The sequence below is a fragment of the Anolis sagrei genome, chromosome 1 (assembly GCF_037176765.1).
Source record: "Anolis sagrei isolate rAnoSag1 chromosome 1, rAnoSag1.mat, whole genome shotgun sequence".
Lineage (NCBI taxonomy): Eukaryota > Metazoa > Chordata > Lepidosauria > Squamata > Dactyloidae > Anolis > Anolis sagrei.
Window position 1 is genome coordinate 234,799,700 of NC_090021.1, and position 12,771 is coordinate 234,812,470.

The 12,771-nt window shown below is 42.6% G+C and overlaps 1 protein-coding gene across 1 annotated transcript in view; it reads right to left on the reverse strand.

Moving 5' to 3' along the window:
- Positions 1–8,087, reverse strand: part of OSBP (oxysterol binding protein) — a 36,518-nt gene extending 28,431 nt beyond the window's left edge. Inside the window, exon 1 of the mRNA XM_060771517.2 lies at positions 7,614–8,087. Coding sequence (XP_060627500.2) covers positions 7,614–7,957 — 344 coding nt within the window. The 5' untranslated portion in view covers positions 7,958–8,087. The remainder of the gene's footprint in view (positions 1–7,613) is intronic.
- Positions 8,088–12,771: the final 4,684 nt, after the last annotated feature.

The window sequence follows — 12,771 nt, forward strand, 5'->3', positions numbered from 1 at the left end:
GCATTCTATGGAATGAAAGAATGTGTTGGTTTATGAAGCATTTAAAAGTCTTTGTTGAATGCTAAGTAGTATTACAACAAATATTTGTTCCATTCAAGGTTCCATTAAAAATTCCAAAATTGAGCATTTTTACTTTCTCTTACAATGAATGAAATGAAATGTGGGATTCACAGCCTCTGAAGATGAAAGACAGAATTTGGTGCACCGTCCATGGATACAAAGTTTAAAAACGGATCACACATTTCAACTGTCCTTGAATTGGGGATCCTCTCCAACGGCAACCAATAACATATTTGTATTTTTGTATCTATATATCCTTCATCGTAGCATAAATATGCTTGTCTAAGTAGAAATTTCCAGAGCTTTTTGTTTCATGAGCTTATGTTGGTAAGGCACTTGGAATTTGAAGAATACCTTCATATTCAACTAGGTCACCATTCATCTCAGTTCCTGCCGTTCTCAAAAAACCCCATGACCAAGGCTGCATTGTTGCCCTGCCAGGTTTACCGAAATAACTAGCAGTGCCTTCAGACTAATGTTCACCCAACCCTGTGCTGCTCCCAGCTTGAGATAAGAACAGAGTTCCCTGTTTATTGATCTGGTACAAGGCAGAGCTATCTCCTTTCTGCTGTAAAGCTGAGCAACACCTAGGTAAGAGCTGGCACACAAGGCATGTGTCATTTTGTAGAGGTTGCTGTGTTTTTGTTTCTCCCCACTGCCCTCCTGGGTCTGGACAAAAAGAAACTGGTCATTTCCTCCTCCTGGCAGGCTGAGTCCATGGGGAAATATGAGCCTCTGCTGCCAGCTATTCTTGTCCTCCCGAGTCTAGTTACTTTATGAATAATACAGACCAAGTTACAAGAGTGTGGCTAACAAGCAAACCTCTTCTGCCTGGTTTAGGGATAGTTCTTTACAAATCCATCGTTGATACAAGCCCAGGGCACCTATGTGGTGAAAATTTCCCAAGTAACTGTGCCCAGTTTCTGATACACTTTAGGGATCTTCACTAGGAAACTGCACCAACAGGGAGATTTTGTTAGAGAAAAGGAAGAGTCATAAATGGCTGATGCCAATAATATATTCTCAGGTGGGTACAGTAGGAGATGAATACATATTACAAAAATATAACTTACTCACAGCAGTGCTTAATAAAGGGCTGCAGATAGGCATCCATGGTTTATGTATTATCAGCGGGATTCAGTTGTGTCACAGCAGTGATTTCCATGTAGTTCAAGGACTCCTGAGGACAACTGGTGCTATGGGAAGGTTGCTATTTTAGTTCTCCTTGGATGTTTACACTACTATAAAGTCACTAACGCTCACAGATTTTCCCCAATATACATACACATCAGGAGGTAAAGGTTTTGGCACATGGTTGTTCCAGTGTGCCTTCCCAGAATAAGGAAAACTTTTAACAATATGTCCTCAAGTGCACTTTAATATTGACTTAGAATTGTCTGCGCGCCCTCATCTTTCTCTGAAAACCCTATCCTAATTTGTCTTACCTTGTTCATGCTCAGCACTTTTTAATTTAAAATTTGAATTATTTCATTTGGCCCGGCCATAGGTTTTTAAATGCTTTATGTTTTGATATTGTTATTGTTTATTGCTTATTGTGTATTTTCTGTTTTTGAGTTTATTTTAACTGTTTTGGATTGATTATTGTTATTGCTTTTGTTTATTGATGTGCTTTGCCTTGGCCTCATGTAAGCCACACAGAGTCCCTTGGGGAGATGGTAGTGGGGTACAAATAAAGTTTTATTGTTGTTGTTGTTGTTGTTGTTACTATTATAGCATTTTACCTCACCAAATTTATTTTTATTATCAAATGTACAAATGAAGCTGGAGACTGCTAAAACCTCTTTTAATGGAATTGCCAATTTTCACTCAAAAGCCCTCACACAATGTTACAAGACAGAGCAGAACACACATTCAGCCAATATGTAAATAGACCAGTATTTCCAAGCATGTCAGAGAACTGATATTTAAAGCAGACCAGAATACCAATGGTGTAGTAACAGGTAAGTACAGGCATAGCAACATTACAATTGGCTCACATGTCAGCTCCCAAACAAGGATATTCAGGAACTAAGAGCTCATTGGAATACAGGGTTAGTCAAAATGCATTTTCACTAACCCTGTACTAACCCTGTACTTTCAGCTTTCTCAGAAAGTACAGTTCCCAAGATCCTTTGCAGGAAAACCATGTTAGCTAAGCCAGTAAAATGTTAACTAACTATCCTCCATTTCTAGGAAACCCCTTAATTTTGGGAGGAAAGGACAACAAACCTGGTCATCTAAGAGGATACCTCAACATATATCAAATGCATTATGCAAACGTATTTCCAAAATTGTAATAGCTGTAATAGAATATAGTCCATAAAGGACAACCCAACCTGGCAGATATAAAGAAATATAGTCCAAAAAAGGTGCCACACCATCATATGCACAGGGAAAAAACACTACCTCATGTTCGCTGGAAGGCCCTAAGAAGGCGAACCTTATTCACAAAGATGGCCAAGAGTCAGCTGAGTCAACACTCCTCTAAAGCTGTGTTGATCCCATACCTCTCCTGGTTGAAGGATGCTGGAAATTACTTAGGACTATCCTGGTCATGGAGCAATGATGGCTTATCATGGTGCATGTGTCTTTGGATTGGGATAAACTTGATTCTGCCATAAATGGTTCCCTCCCTCAGTCCACTGATCTCTAGCATTTCTGCTAGCTGATTTCAGCTGGTAGATCTCTCTACTGACTGGCCTCTATGATCTGCCAGGAGGCCGTTTCATCCAGCACACAAGAGCCTTCTATTTATGCCTAACCTTTGACAGATATATCTTCATTTTTTATATCTGAGATATCAGAGCTGATTAGCCAAGCACAAGAGAGAAAGATGCCGATTAAGGAGAGTCGGAGGAGGGGGGAAAAGATCATACAAGAGAATGGCAGGAGTACTTTTGATGGTTAAGTGAAAAGCAAGCTTTCTCATAAGCTTAATGAAACATCTTTCTTGAAATCTGGAACTTGATAGGGAGTGAAGAGCAGTCCTTTTAATTTTTATTTTTACTTTCAGAAGGGTAGCCATATCTGTCTGGTGTGAAAAACAACAAAAAGTCATGTACACCTCAGGATCAACAGATATATCTGATGTTGTGATGTACTTTCAAGTTGACTTTGACTTATAAAAACTTTGACCAATGGTTTTCTTAATAAGATTTGTGTAGAGATTTACCACTGCCTTCCTCTAATGTTGAAATGGTGTGACTTGCCCAAGGGTCTCCATGAATGTAGATTCAAATCCCGGTCTCTCAAATTTCAAATACAACAACTTACTGGGTAAGGGCCCAGAGAAGGTGAAGGCTAGTAGCAGGTGGACAGTTACTCTATTGCTAGTCCATCTCATTACTCTAACTGTGGAGAAAAAGATTTCCGCTTCTCCTCCATCAGTCTGCTTTGCAGAAATTTTTTATTAGCTTTTCTTATGATGTTGGTCATGGAGGAAAGGCTCAACCTGGCAGCAGCCTTTTTTTTTTTTTGGCAGCCTGGCATATTTGGTAGGATTATTTACAATGTCTATTTATTATGACAAAAACCTTTGTTGACTACAGTAAAGATGTAGTGAACACTGAGCTGGAAGTGGGCCATATATATCTATGAAGAGGAGAGAACAGTTTCTATAAGTATACTTTACACTCCCTGTCTTCAAAATGGAAAGTGATAGTCATTCATCCACATACCATTTCTGTTCCCTGTCTCTTTGTGATGAAGAAAAAAAGATATATAAGCAAAGTCTAGGGAAAAGAGTGAACCTAGTCTCTCTTTAAAAGAATAAGAATCATTCTGTTGTTGAAGGCTTTCATAGCTGGAATCAATGTGTTGCTGAGTTCTCCAGGCTGTATGGCCCTGTTCCACAAGCATTCTCTCCTGATGTTTCACCCACATCTATAAAAGGCATCCTCAGAAGTTGTGAGGTCTGTTGGAAACTAGGCAGGTGGAGTTTATATATCTCTGGAATGTCCAGGGTGGAAGAAAGAACTCTTGTCTGTTTGAGGCAAGTGTGAATGTTGTAATTTTCCAGCTTGATTAGCATTGAATGACTTTGAAACTTCAAAGCCCGGCTGCTTTCTACAAACAAAGGATTCCCCCAGGCAGGAAGCAGTCAGACTTTGAAGTTGCAAGACCATTCAATGGCAATCAAACTGGCCTATTACAATATTCACAATTGCATCAAACAGACAAGAGTTCTTTCTCCTACCCTGGACATTCCACAGATATATAAATCCCACTTGCCCAGTTTCCAACAGACCTCACTACCTCTGAGGATGCCTGTCATAGACGTCAGGAAAAAATGGTTCTGGAACATGTTCATAAAGTCTAGAAAACGCACAGCAACCTAGAGAATCATTCTATTTGATTTCATAATTCTGCTTTTTTCTGATTCAGTATGCCACCCTGACTGATAACACCAAATGATTAAAAGTAAACAGAAGTAATTTACATCAATAAAGTAACATTCCTGGAATAATATCTTTTCCCTATTTGGTCTGTTGCTTGGCAGTCCTCCAGTTTTATGACTGGGGCCCTTCCAGACAGGCCCTATATCCTAGGACCTGATTCCAGGTTTGCTGCTTTAAACTGGATTATATAAATCTGCACTGCTAGATAATCTGGGATAAACCGAAAACCTGGCATCAGATCCTGGGATATAGGGTCTGTCTGGAAAGGTTACAGGACCCTTCCACACAGCCATATAACCCAGAATATCAAGGCAAAAAATCCACAATATCTGCTTTGAACTGGGTTATCTGAGTCCACACTCAGATAATGTGGGATTTTCTGCCTTGATAATCTGGGATATAGGTCTATGAGGAAGGGCCCATAAACACATTAAAATACAGGCTGAATGAACATAGGATTTGGAATAAGGGAGGAAAAAAATTGCATGGGATAAAAACTAATATTTATGTATAAGAATACGAATCAAACAGGCCACACAGCACTGAATGTTATGTAAGGCTCCTGAAAGAAACAGATTCTGAATGCCAATAAATATTTGTTCTTGGATTAGCAAAAATGCTACAAAAGGTTTTTCAGTCACCTAAACACAATGACTTGGAGAACCACAGGAAGAAGTAATACTAGTTAAATATTTTTAAAAGATGGTAGTCTAACCTTTTAAAAAAGATCTTAGGTTAATACACACACACAGGAAAAACTTATTTTGTAACATCTGCAAAATAGACAAAGATAGCAGCAGTACCAGAAAAGGTATGTATTCTCAAGGTCTAAACAATTACTTTCCCAGTACCAGCACTGTGTGTGATAGCCTGTTTTATGGGGTGGGGACACATTTCCAAATGACTTGTGAGCCCTATCTCAGGGATCATATCTGCAGGGTCACCATCTTCTCATTACACACAAGATGTCAAATAAAGCTCACAAATCTCAGAATTAGCCAAAAAACCTCCGAGATGATGTTCCTTCCCAACTGTGCATTACTACTGGCATTGGCTACAGAATGTAAACACAAAGGGGCATTCCAGCTGTGTTGGAAAAAATGCTGAGGCTGACTAGCCAGAAAAAAAGCTGTCCCAGAGCTAGCTAAAAAGAACAAAGTGAAGAAACAATCAAAGGTTACAAGCAGCTGAATGGAAAGGAAGAGAGTATGTGAGAGAACAAGTGGACACAAATATGAGGGAGCTAGGTATGTTCAACTCGGGGAAGAGAAGGTTGCGAAAGGACATCATAGCCATGTTTAAATATCTGAAAGGATGTCACGCTAAGGAGGGGGCGAGCTTTTTTCCTGTTGCTCTAAACCACTGGTTCTTTGGCCTACAACTCCCAGAAATCCCAGGCAGTTTACCAGCTGTTAGTATTTCTGGAAGTTGAAGGCCAAAACATCTGGAGACCCACAGGTTGAGAAAAACTGCTCTAGAGACGAGGACACAATGGATTGAAAGTACAGGGGAAAAGATTCCACCTAAACATCTGGAAGAACTTCCTTACAGTAACTGCTGATGGTGATGGAGTCACCCTCTCAGGAGGTTTTTAAACAGTGGCTGGATGGATATCTCCCATGAGCACTTTGATTGTGTACTCATACATAACAGAATGAGGTTGGATTGGATGGCCCATGAGATCTTCCCAACATTATAATTCTATGTGCAGAAGAAAAGGAAAATCACACATGAGGGATGGTGGTGGTTCTGAAGCTTCCTGATGTGGAGGAGCAGCACACTGTTTCCACATGTGCCAAGGATCAGCAGAACTGTATTTGTGCCCAGTACCTGCAATTGTTTCTTTCCACCTTGGAGACTCGCCAGAGGTCGCCTGCAAGTGTCTTGGAGGAGCACACGGTGCAGACAATAAGGAGATGCATGGGTCCAGGGTAGTGGTTCTCAACCTGCAGGTCCCCAGGTGTTTTGGTCAACAAATCCCAGAAATCCCAGCCAGTTTACCAGCTGTTAGGGTTCCTGGGAGTTATTTATTTATCAAGGGTATTTGTATCCCATACTTCTCAAACCCCGGAGGGGGACTCAGGACAGCTTACAATTGGATGCCATACGTATATAGAACACAGATATCTATTACTAAGATATACAAAGTATTATGTTTTTGTTGTCATTAGCTGCTGACAAAGAAACAGTTAGAACACAATTCACATCTATACAAATAAAAATGTAATGTTCATTTGTGGGATTAACATAACTCACAAACCACTGGGCGAATTGACACCAAATTTGGGCACAATGCACCTCTCAGGCCAACGAGTGACCATCACTCATAAAAACACTGAAAACACAGAGGAAAGGACTTAAAAAGAAAAAAAAAACCCCATCCCAAAATACATTACAACTTATGCACAAAACCACATATAAACATAAACACACATATATATACACACATATATATACACACACACACATATACACACAAAACACATAGACACAGACTGGGTCACAGCAACGCATGGCAGGGGATGGCTAGTAAACAATAAAAATACATTTAAAATATTGGCCCTTAAATATTAACACAACCAAGTCTGAGTCCGCAAATCCAAATCATAGTCCAAAGATCCAGTCCAAGGTCTCTTAATTGACAATTCTCACGAGTCATTATAGTTGTTGCTCAGCCAAAAGAGTTGATGGCCAAACTGAGAACCACTGGTCCAGGGACTGCAAATTTCACTCGAGGGGGGGGGGGGGGCATCTACACTGCAGAATTAACGCAGTTTGACAGCCTTTCGATTGCTATGGATTCCTGAGGTTTGCAGTTTACTGCAATCCAGAGAAAGCTAAAGCACTTGTAAAACTACAGTTCCCATGATTCCATAGTCTTAAAGTGGGGTCAAGATGCATTCATCTTGCCTGCCTGGTGCCACGTGGCAAGGCAATGGCAGGCACAGAGCTCCCTTGGCGAGGTTGTCGTTCCCAAAAAACCCCAGCCAGGAATTCCTGACCCGAGGAGAAAGGGCAAAACTTTTGAGGTCATGGCGCGGGGGGAGGGGGGGGCTGAGAGACTTCTCTGAGGGGTCTGTGGGCGGGGCTTATAAGAGGGGGCGTTCCCAGGCCTCGCCCCTCCCTGCCTCCCACCCCGAGAGGGCGTGGCCTCACCTGTAGTAACTCAGGAGCCCGTTGCTCAGCACGAACCAGCGCCGCTGATAGCCTTTGATGTAATTGGTCCATTTGAAAAGCCACCCCTCGCGCGCCGCTCCGGAAGTGGAGCCGCCTGCCCCGGAAACGGAAGCCGAGGTGCCCCCTGGAGCTGCGGCCACCCCCCCAGGGCCCAGCGTCCCTCCTCCGCCGCCGCCTCCTCCGCCTCCTCCGTCGCTGCTGCTTCTTCCGCCTCCAGGCCCAGGCGAGGGCAGCGGCGTGGCTGGGCCTTGTCCGGAGGCGATGGGGCCGCCAGGCGCCGCCGCCGTCCCCGGGCTCGGTCCGGCCGCCCGCAGCTCCGACATGGCGCCGCCAAGCAGCAGCAGCAGCAACAAGGGCAGCGGCGCCGCGGCAAGCCCGAGCCCGCTCTGCCAACGGGAGACGAGGAGCCGCCGGAGGCTGAGCACCTCCCTCCCTCCCTGCCCCCGCAACGGTACGCGTAGCGCCGTCACCCGGCCCCGCCCCCTCGGCGGCTACCACCAATGCGGGCGCCGCGGCCCCGACTGGCACCGGCCCTGGCGCTGCTATTGGCTCAGGAAAGCCACAAGGGGTGGGACCTGCTCCTTGATTGGTTGGTCGTGCGCTGTCATTCCTATCGCCGGCTCCTCCTCCTTCAACTCTTCCTCTTACTGGCCTTTCCTTCCGTCATCTGTGGTGACTGGCAGAAAGGCTCAGAGGCGGGGCGGGGCCTCTGACGTCATTCTGGAATGGGGGCTCAGCTGGTGAGGCATGAATGACATTCGGAGTGTGAGCGAGGGAAGGAGGGCGAGGAAGGAGGCCCAATGACATTCTACCCTTCAAGCCCTTTACCACTGCAGTGGTTCCTAACTTATAGTCCTCCAGGTGTTTTGGACTTCAGCTCCCACAGTTCCTAACAGCTGGTAAGCTTGCTGGGATTTCTGGGAGTTGAAGTCCAAAACACCTGGAAGACCAAAGGTTGGGAACCACTGACTTAGAGTTGACCCTATGAGGGAAATGTATGGAATTGTTGAGCAGGAACCTAGCAGCAGGAAAACATGCAAATGTGAGTAGATCAATAGGAGGTGTCTACAGACAACGCTGGCTCTTCGGCTTAGAAATGGAGATGAGCACCACCCCGAGTCAGACACGACAGGACATAATGTCAGGGGGAAACCTTTACCTTTTACCTAAGCAGGAAGACATCCAAAGGTCCCTCCAGTCTAGCCCCCTTCTGCCATGTAGGAACACAAAATCAAAACGGTCCCAACAGATGGCCATCAGTCTCTGCTTAAAAGCAGAGAAGGCAAATCAATTCCATCATTACCCCAGAGCTTTCCAAACATTTTGCGTTGGAGACGCACCTTTTCAGATATGCATCATTCTGCAACACAGTCATTCAGTTCCACTCACAAACAACAGGTTAAACCATCTCCTTATAAGAGATACACATACATAGATTATAACAAATCTATGCAGTCATGCCCGCCACATGACCTTGAAGGCATCTATGGACAACTCCAGCTCTTTGCCTTAGAAACAAAAATGAACACCATACCAGAGAGCTGGACACCAGAAACCTCTGAATCTCTAATGTCAGGAGAAAACCTTTACCTTTTTTGTGTGCACAACATATCTCATGAAAACCATATATATATATATATATATATATATATATATATGATTTATTATTTCAGATTCAGAGGTTTCTTGTTACATTTGCATGACACACCTACACACTGCAGGCAACACACTAACGTGTTGTAACACACATACATTCCAGGGGTCCTCTTATTGCCTGGCCATCTTCTCTTGACCTCGCTTTGTGACATGTCCCAGTTTTCACCTTCATGGAGGCTCCAATTGTTGGAGGAATTTGGTAGGAATGAGGTGGCATGAGGGATGCCGCCAGTATTGAAGTGCTCCGCATGTAGCCCATATATTGGTGTTTACTGTAAACTCCTGGACTCTTTGAAGTTGTGGGGCTGCAGCTGCCACATTTCTTGATCCCTGGCTGTACTGGTGGGGACTGATTAGAATCGGTATCCAGCTGCATTCACCTCTGACCTCACTGGTAATGGCATTAAAGACATAAGGTGTGCCTACACTGTAGGATGAATGCTGCTTGATCTCGTTTTAACCGCTTTGGCATGATACTGTGGAAAATGGAAGTTTCAATTTTACAAGGTCTTCTGCCTTCTCTGATGCCTCACCAAACTATAAATCCTAGCATTCCATTGCATGGAGCCATGCCAGTTAAAGTGGGGTCAAACTCCATAAATTCCATTGTGTAAACGCACTCATAGGCTGTATCACTCATAGGCTGTATCTTGTAATGTTTTGAGACTAACTTGTAGTTTGTAGTATAAGCTTTCATAGATGAGATCTGGATCAGATGCCAGATACTAACTAGTAAGGAACCACAATTCCAAAACATTGAACCTATATATAGACAATATCATGTTGGAGTGGCTCCCTAACACTGGAAAAGACGATCTCGTTAATTATAAATATTAAATAACCTTTGTACAAAACAAAGCATTTCTATTCCCAACCATTTTTTTTGCTGCTCTAGGAATGTCTCAATCAGGATATAGCCAATTACTGTAAAGATTAATAAATGTACTAGAAAGATAAATATTTCTTAAAAGTCAGGAAGAATTTGTTGTTTACTGAACATGGACTCTGGCTTCCTTATCCTGGATTTTGTATGTCCCTTACACAATGCTGTCTGTCTTACCTGTAAACACACTCTACATCTTTGCAGACACTACTGGAATTTGGATATTTGGAAACTGTGTTTTAGGAATATAAAATATACCCTTAGACTCAAGATCCTCAAGCTTAAGTAGCACAGCAGGAGTAGAGACTTTCACCTCGCTCCCCTGGCTACTGTCGGCGTGGAAAGGAGTGCCCAAATGAGGCCAAGGCCAGAGATAAAAGCAATAAGGCTGTCAGCAGGGAAAATGCAACTGATAGCAGTGGGAGTTTCTCAGTGCAGTGTGCAGGCTGATTGAGGAGGGCAGGATATTTTTTTTCAGCCAGAACACCCAATGAATTCTTGCCCTCATGCAGCAGTTAAGAGTTTGGAAACCTACCAGTGCCATCCAGTGAAGCTTTCAAAATAATCATGGAGAGCATAAAAAAGAATCTGGACCACTTGCTACTGAGTCCATATCGAGCTAGAAGACTTTCTGTATCATGAACATAGGCAAGCACCAGAACAGGATGCATAGGAATACCTTTACCATGCATACATTGCTCCCACTCTCTCTCTCAGTGCCTCAGGTTTACACTAGCCCTAGAACTAGCATGAGAATTTTCCCTTCCACTGACTCCAAATATCATGTAAGTGGCAAATCTTTAACCTTAATCTGTTGATCCAAAGGGTCTTTTCTATGTGCCTCTCTTGGCTGGGAGAAACTAGAAATGGACATAAGTGGGAGAGGACAGAAGTAGATGACATACAGGAATGGGTTTTGAGGTGGATCCTCCCCACTGATAACATCTGTTCTGCCAAATTGATGGTGGAAAAGGGGTTCAACAACACGTTATCACATATGCCAAAAGTTTCTCCAAATGTTCTCCTTTGGCTAAAAAAGGATCCATATGAGAAGTCAGGTCTTTATTTGGCTGACTGCATTTTATCATCAATCTTTCCTCCCACTCAACAAAAGCCCTAGTTCAGATGAACAACTATTATGCTCTTTTTCAGCTCTTGGCATTCTAACCAAATGCTCATGAGAACATTTATCTTGCAAGATTACAACTCTGATTCACAGAGTTCTTTTATTCTCCTTACCCCTCGTTATCCTAGAAACATGAAGCCATTATCAGGGTGGGATGTGTAAGAGATGCTGCCTTTTGGAATAAGGAGATCAACTCATATGTCTCCATAACAATGTTGCCCATTTTTCCTGGCTGCCAGCAGACAGAACAGATGTACGTAGTTCTGAACTAGTAATCACATACACATGTTTCTTCCCACTCTATAATCTGCAAGAAGGAATCCCCTTCTGTATTTCTGTTGTTGCTCCATGATATATGCTCTCCCTGTGGAAGTGAGAGGAAACATATAATGTTTTACCCACAGGGACAAACAACTTCTTGTGTTTTCCTCATAGCCTGAGAATACACTTATTATAGCAGACAGCCCACAAGTACAGTATAGCAAACATGCTTCTGCACCCTCAGTGGAGGAAAATGCAAATAAGAGTTGTTCCAACCAGTGACTGTCAAACCTGAGACTGCGATTTATAAAAGACTTCCACCATGCATGAGAAGAACCCTATACAACATCTGTTTTTGAAGAGCCCTTGCAAATATCTTCATCTTTATTTTGGTATCTTAAATGGCGAATCACCCCAAATGCTTGTAGAAAGGTAGTGATAGCAAAGCATTCTATAGTATTTTTTATTTTTAAGTTGCCTTCCTACTTCAGTGTTTGACCTACTGAACATTTTGGCTTGTTGCAAATTCACAGCAGAAAAAAAACAAACATTTTAAACCAGTTATTACTCTATAGATAAAAGAGACCTGAGTGACATCACATAGAGGCATCACTATAAGGAAATGTGTCCCAGTAGCCAAATTCCTTGTTTTTCATTATTCCCTTTGAAAGGTCTATTTTTGTCAAGCGTAGGGAACAGCTGTCTTTTCTGCTGAGATTGTATCCCCTCCAGTTTCCTGGATTTGCAAGCAGCTCAGCATAATATCAGTAATTCAATGGCAAATAAAAATTAGCATTATGTTTTTCATTTACACTATTAGCTGCATTCATGGAGCTCTTCTGCCCCCATCTGTTTTCTAAGCTAAACACTTGTGTTAAAGCTGATTGATAATAAAAGAAGCACAAACACTGTCCATATGCCAATTATATTCTGTACAGAACTGGCCCCTACGCAACAGAAATAGGGGAGAATAACTAGAGTTCAAGAAAGCCAGTCTTTAAGAATCTCAAATTTCCAGTAAACACTAGCAGCTTTAAGGGTTGGGTGGATTAATTATGATGGCAGCCAAGAGGTATATATTACAATTATACATGGTTCTTGCCTAGGTTGTGATCCAGCTTCTGCAACTGAGTTATTTCATGATTTAAATATCCATTTTATGGCTCTTTTTTTAGCTCTGAGCTACAGTACTGTTCTCAATACATTCAATA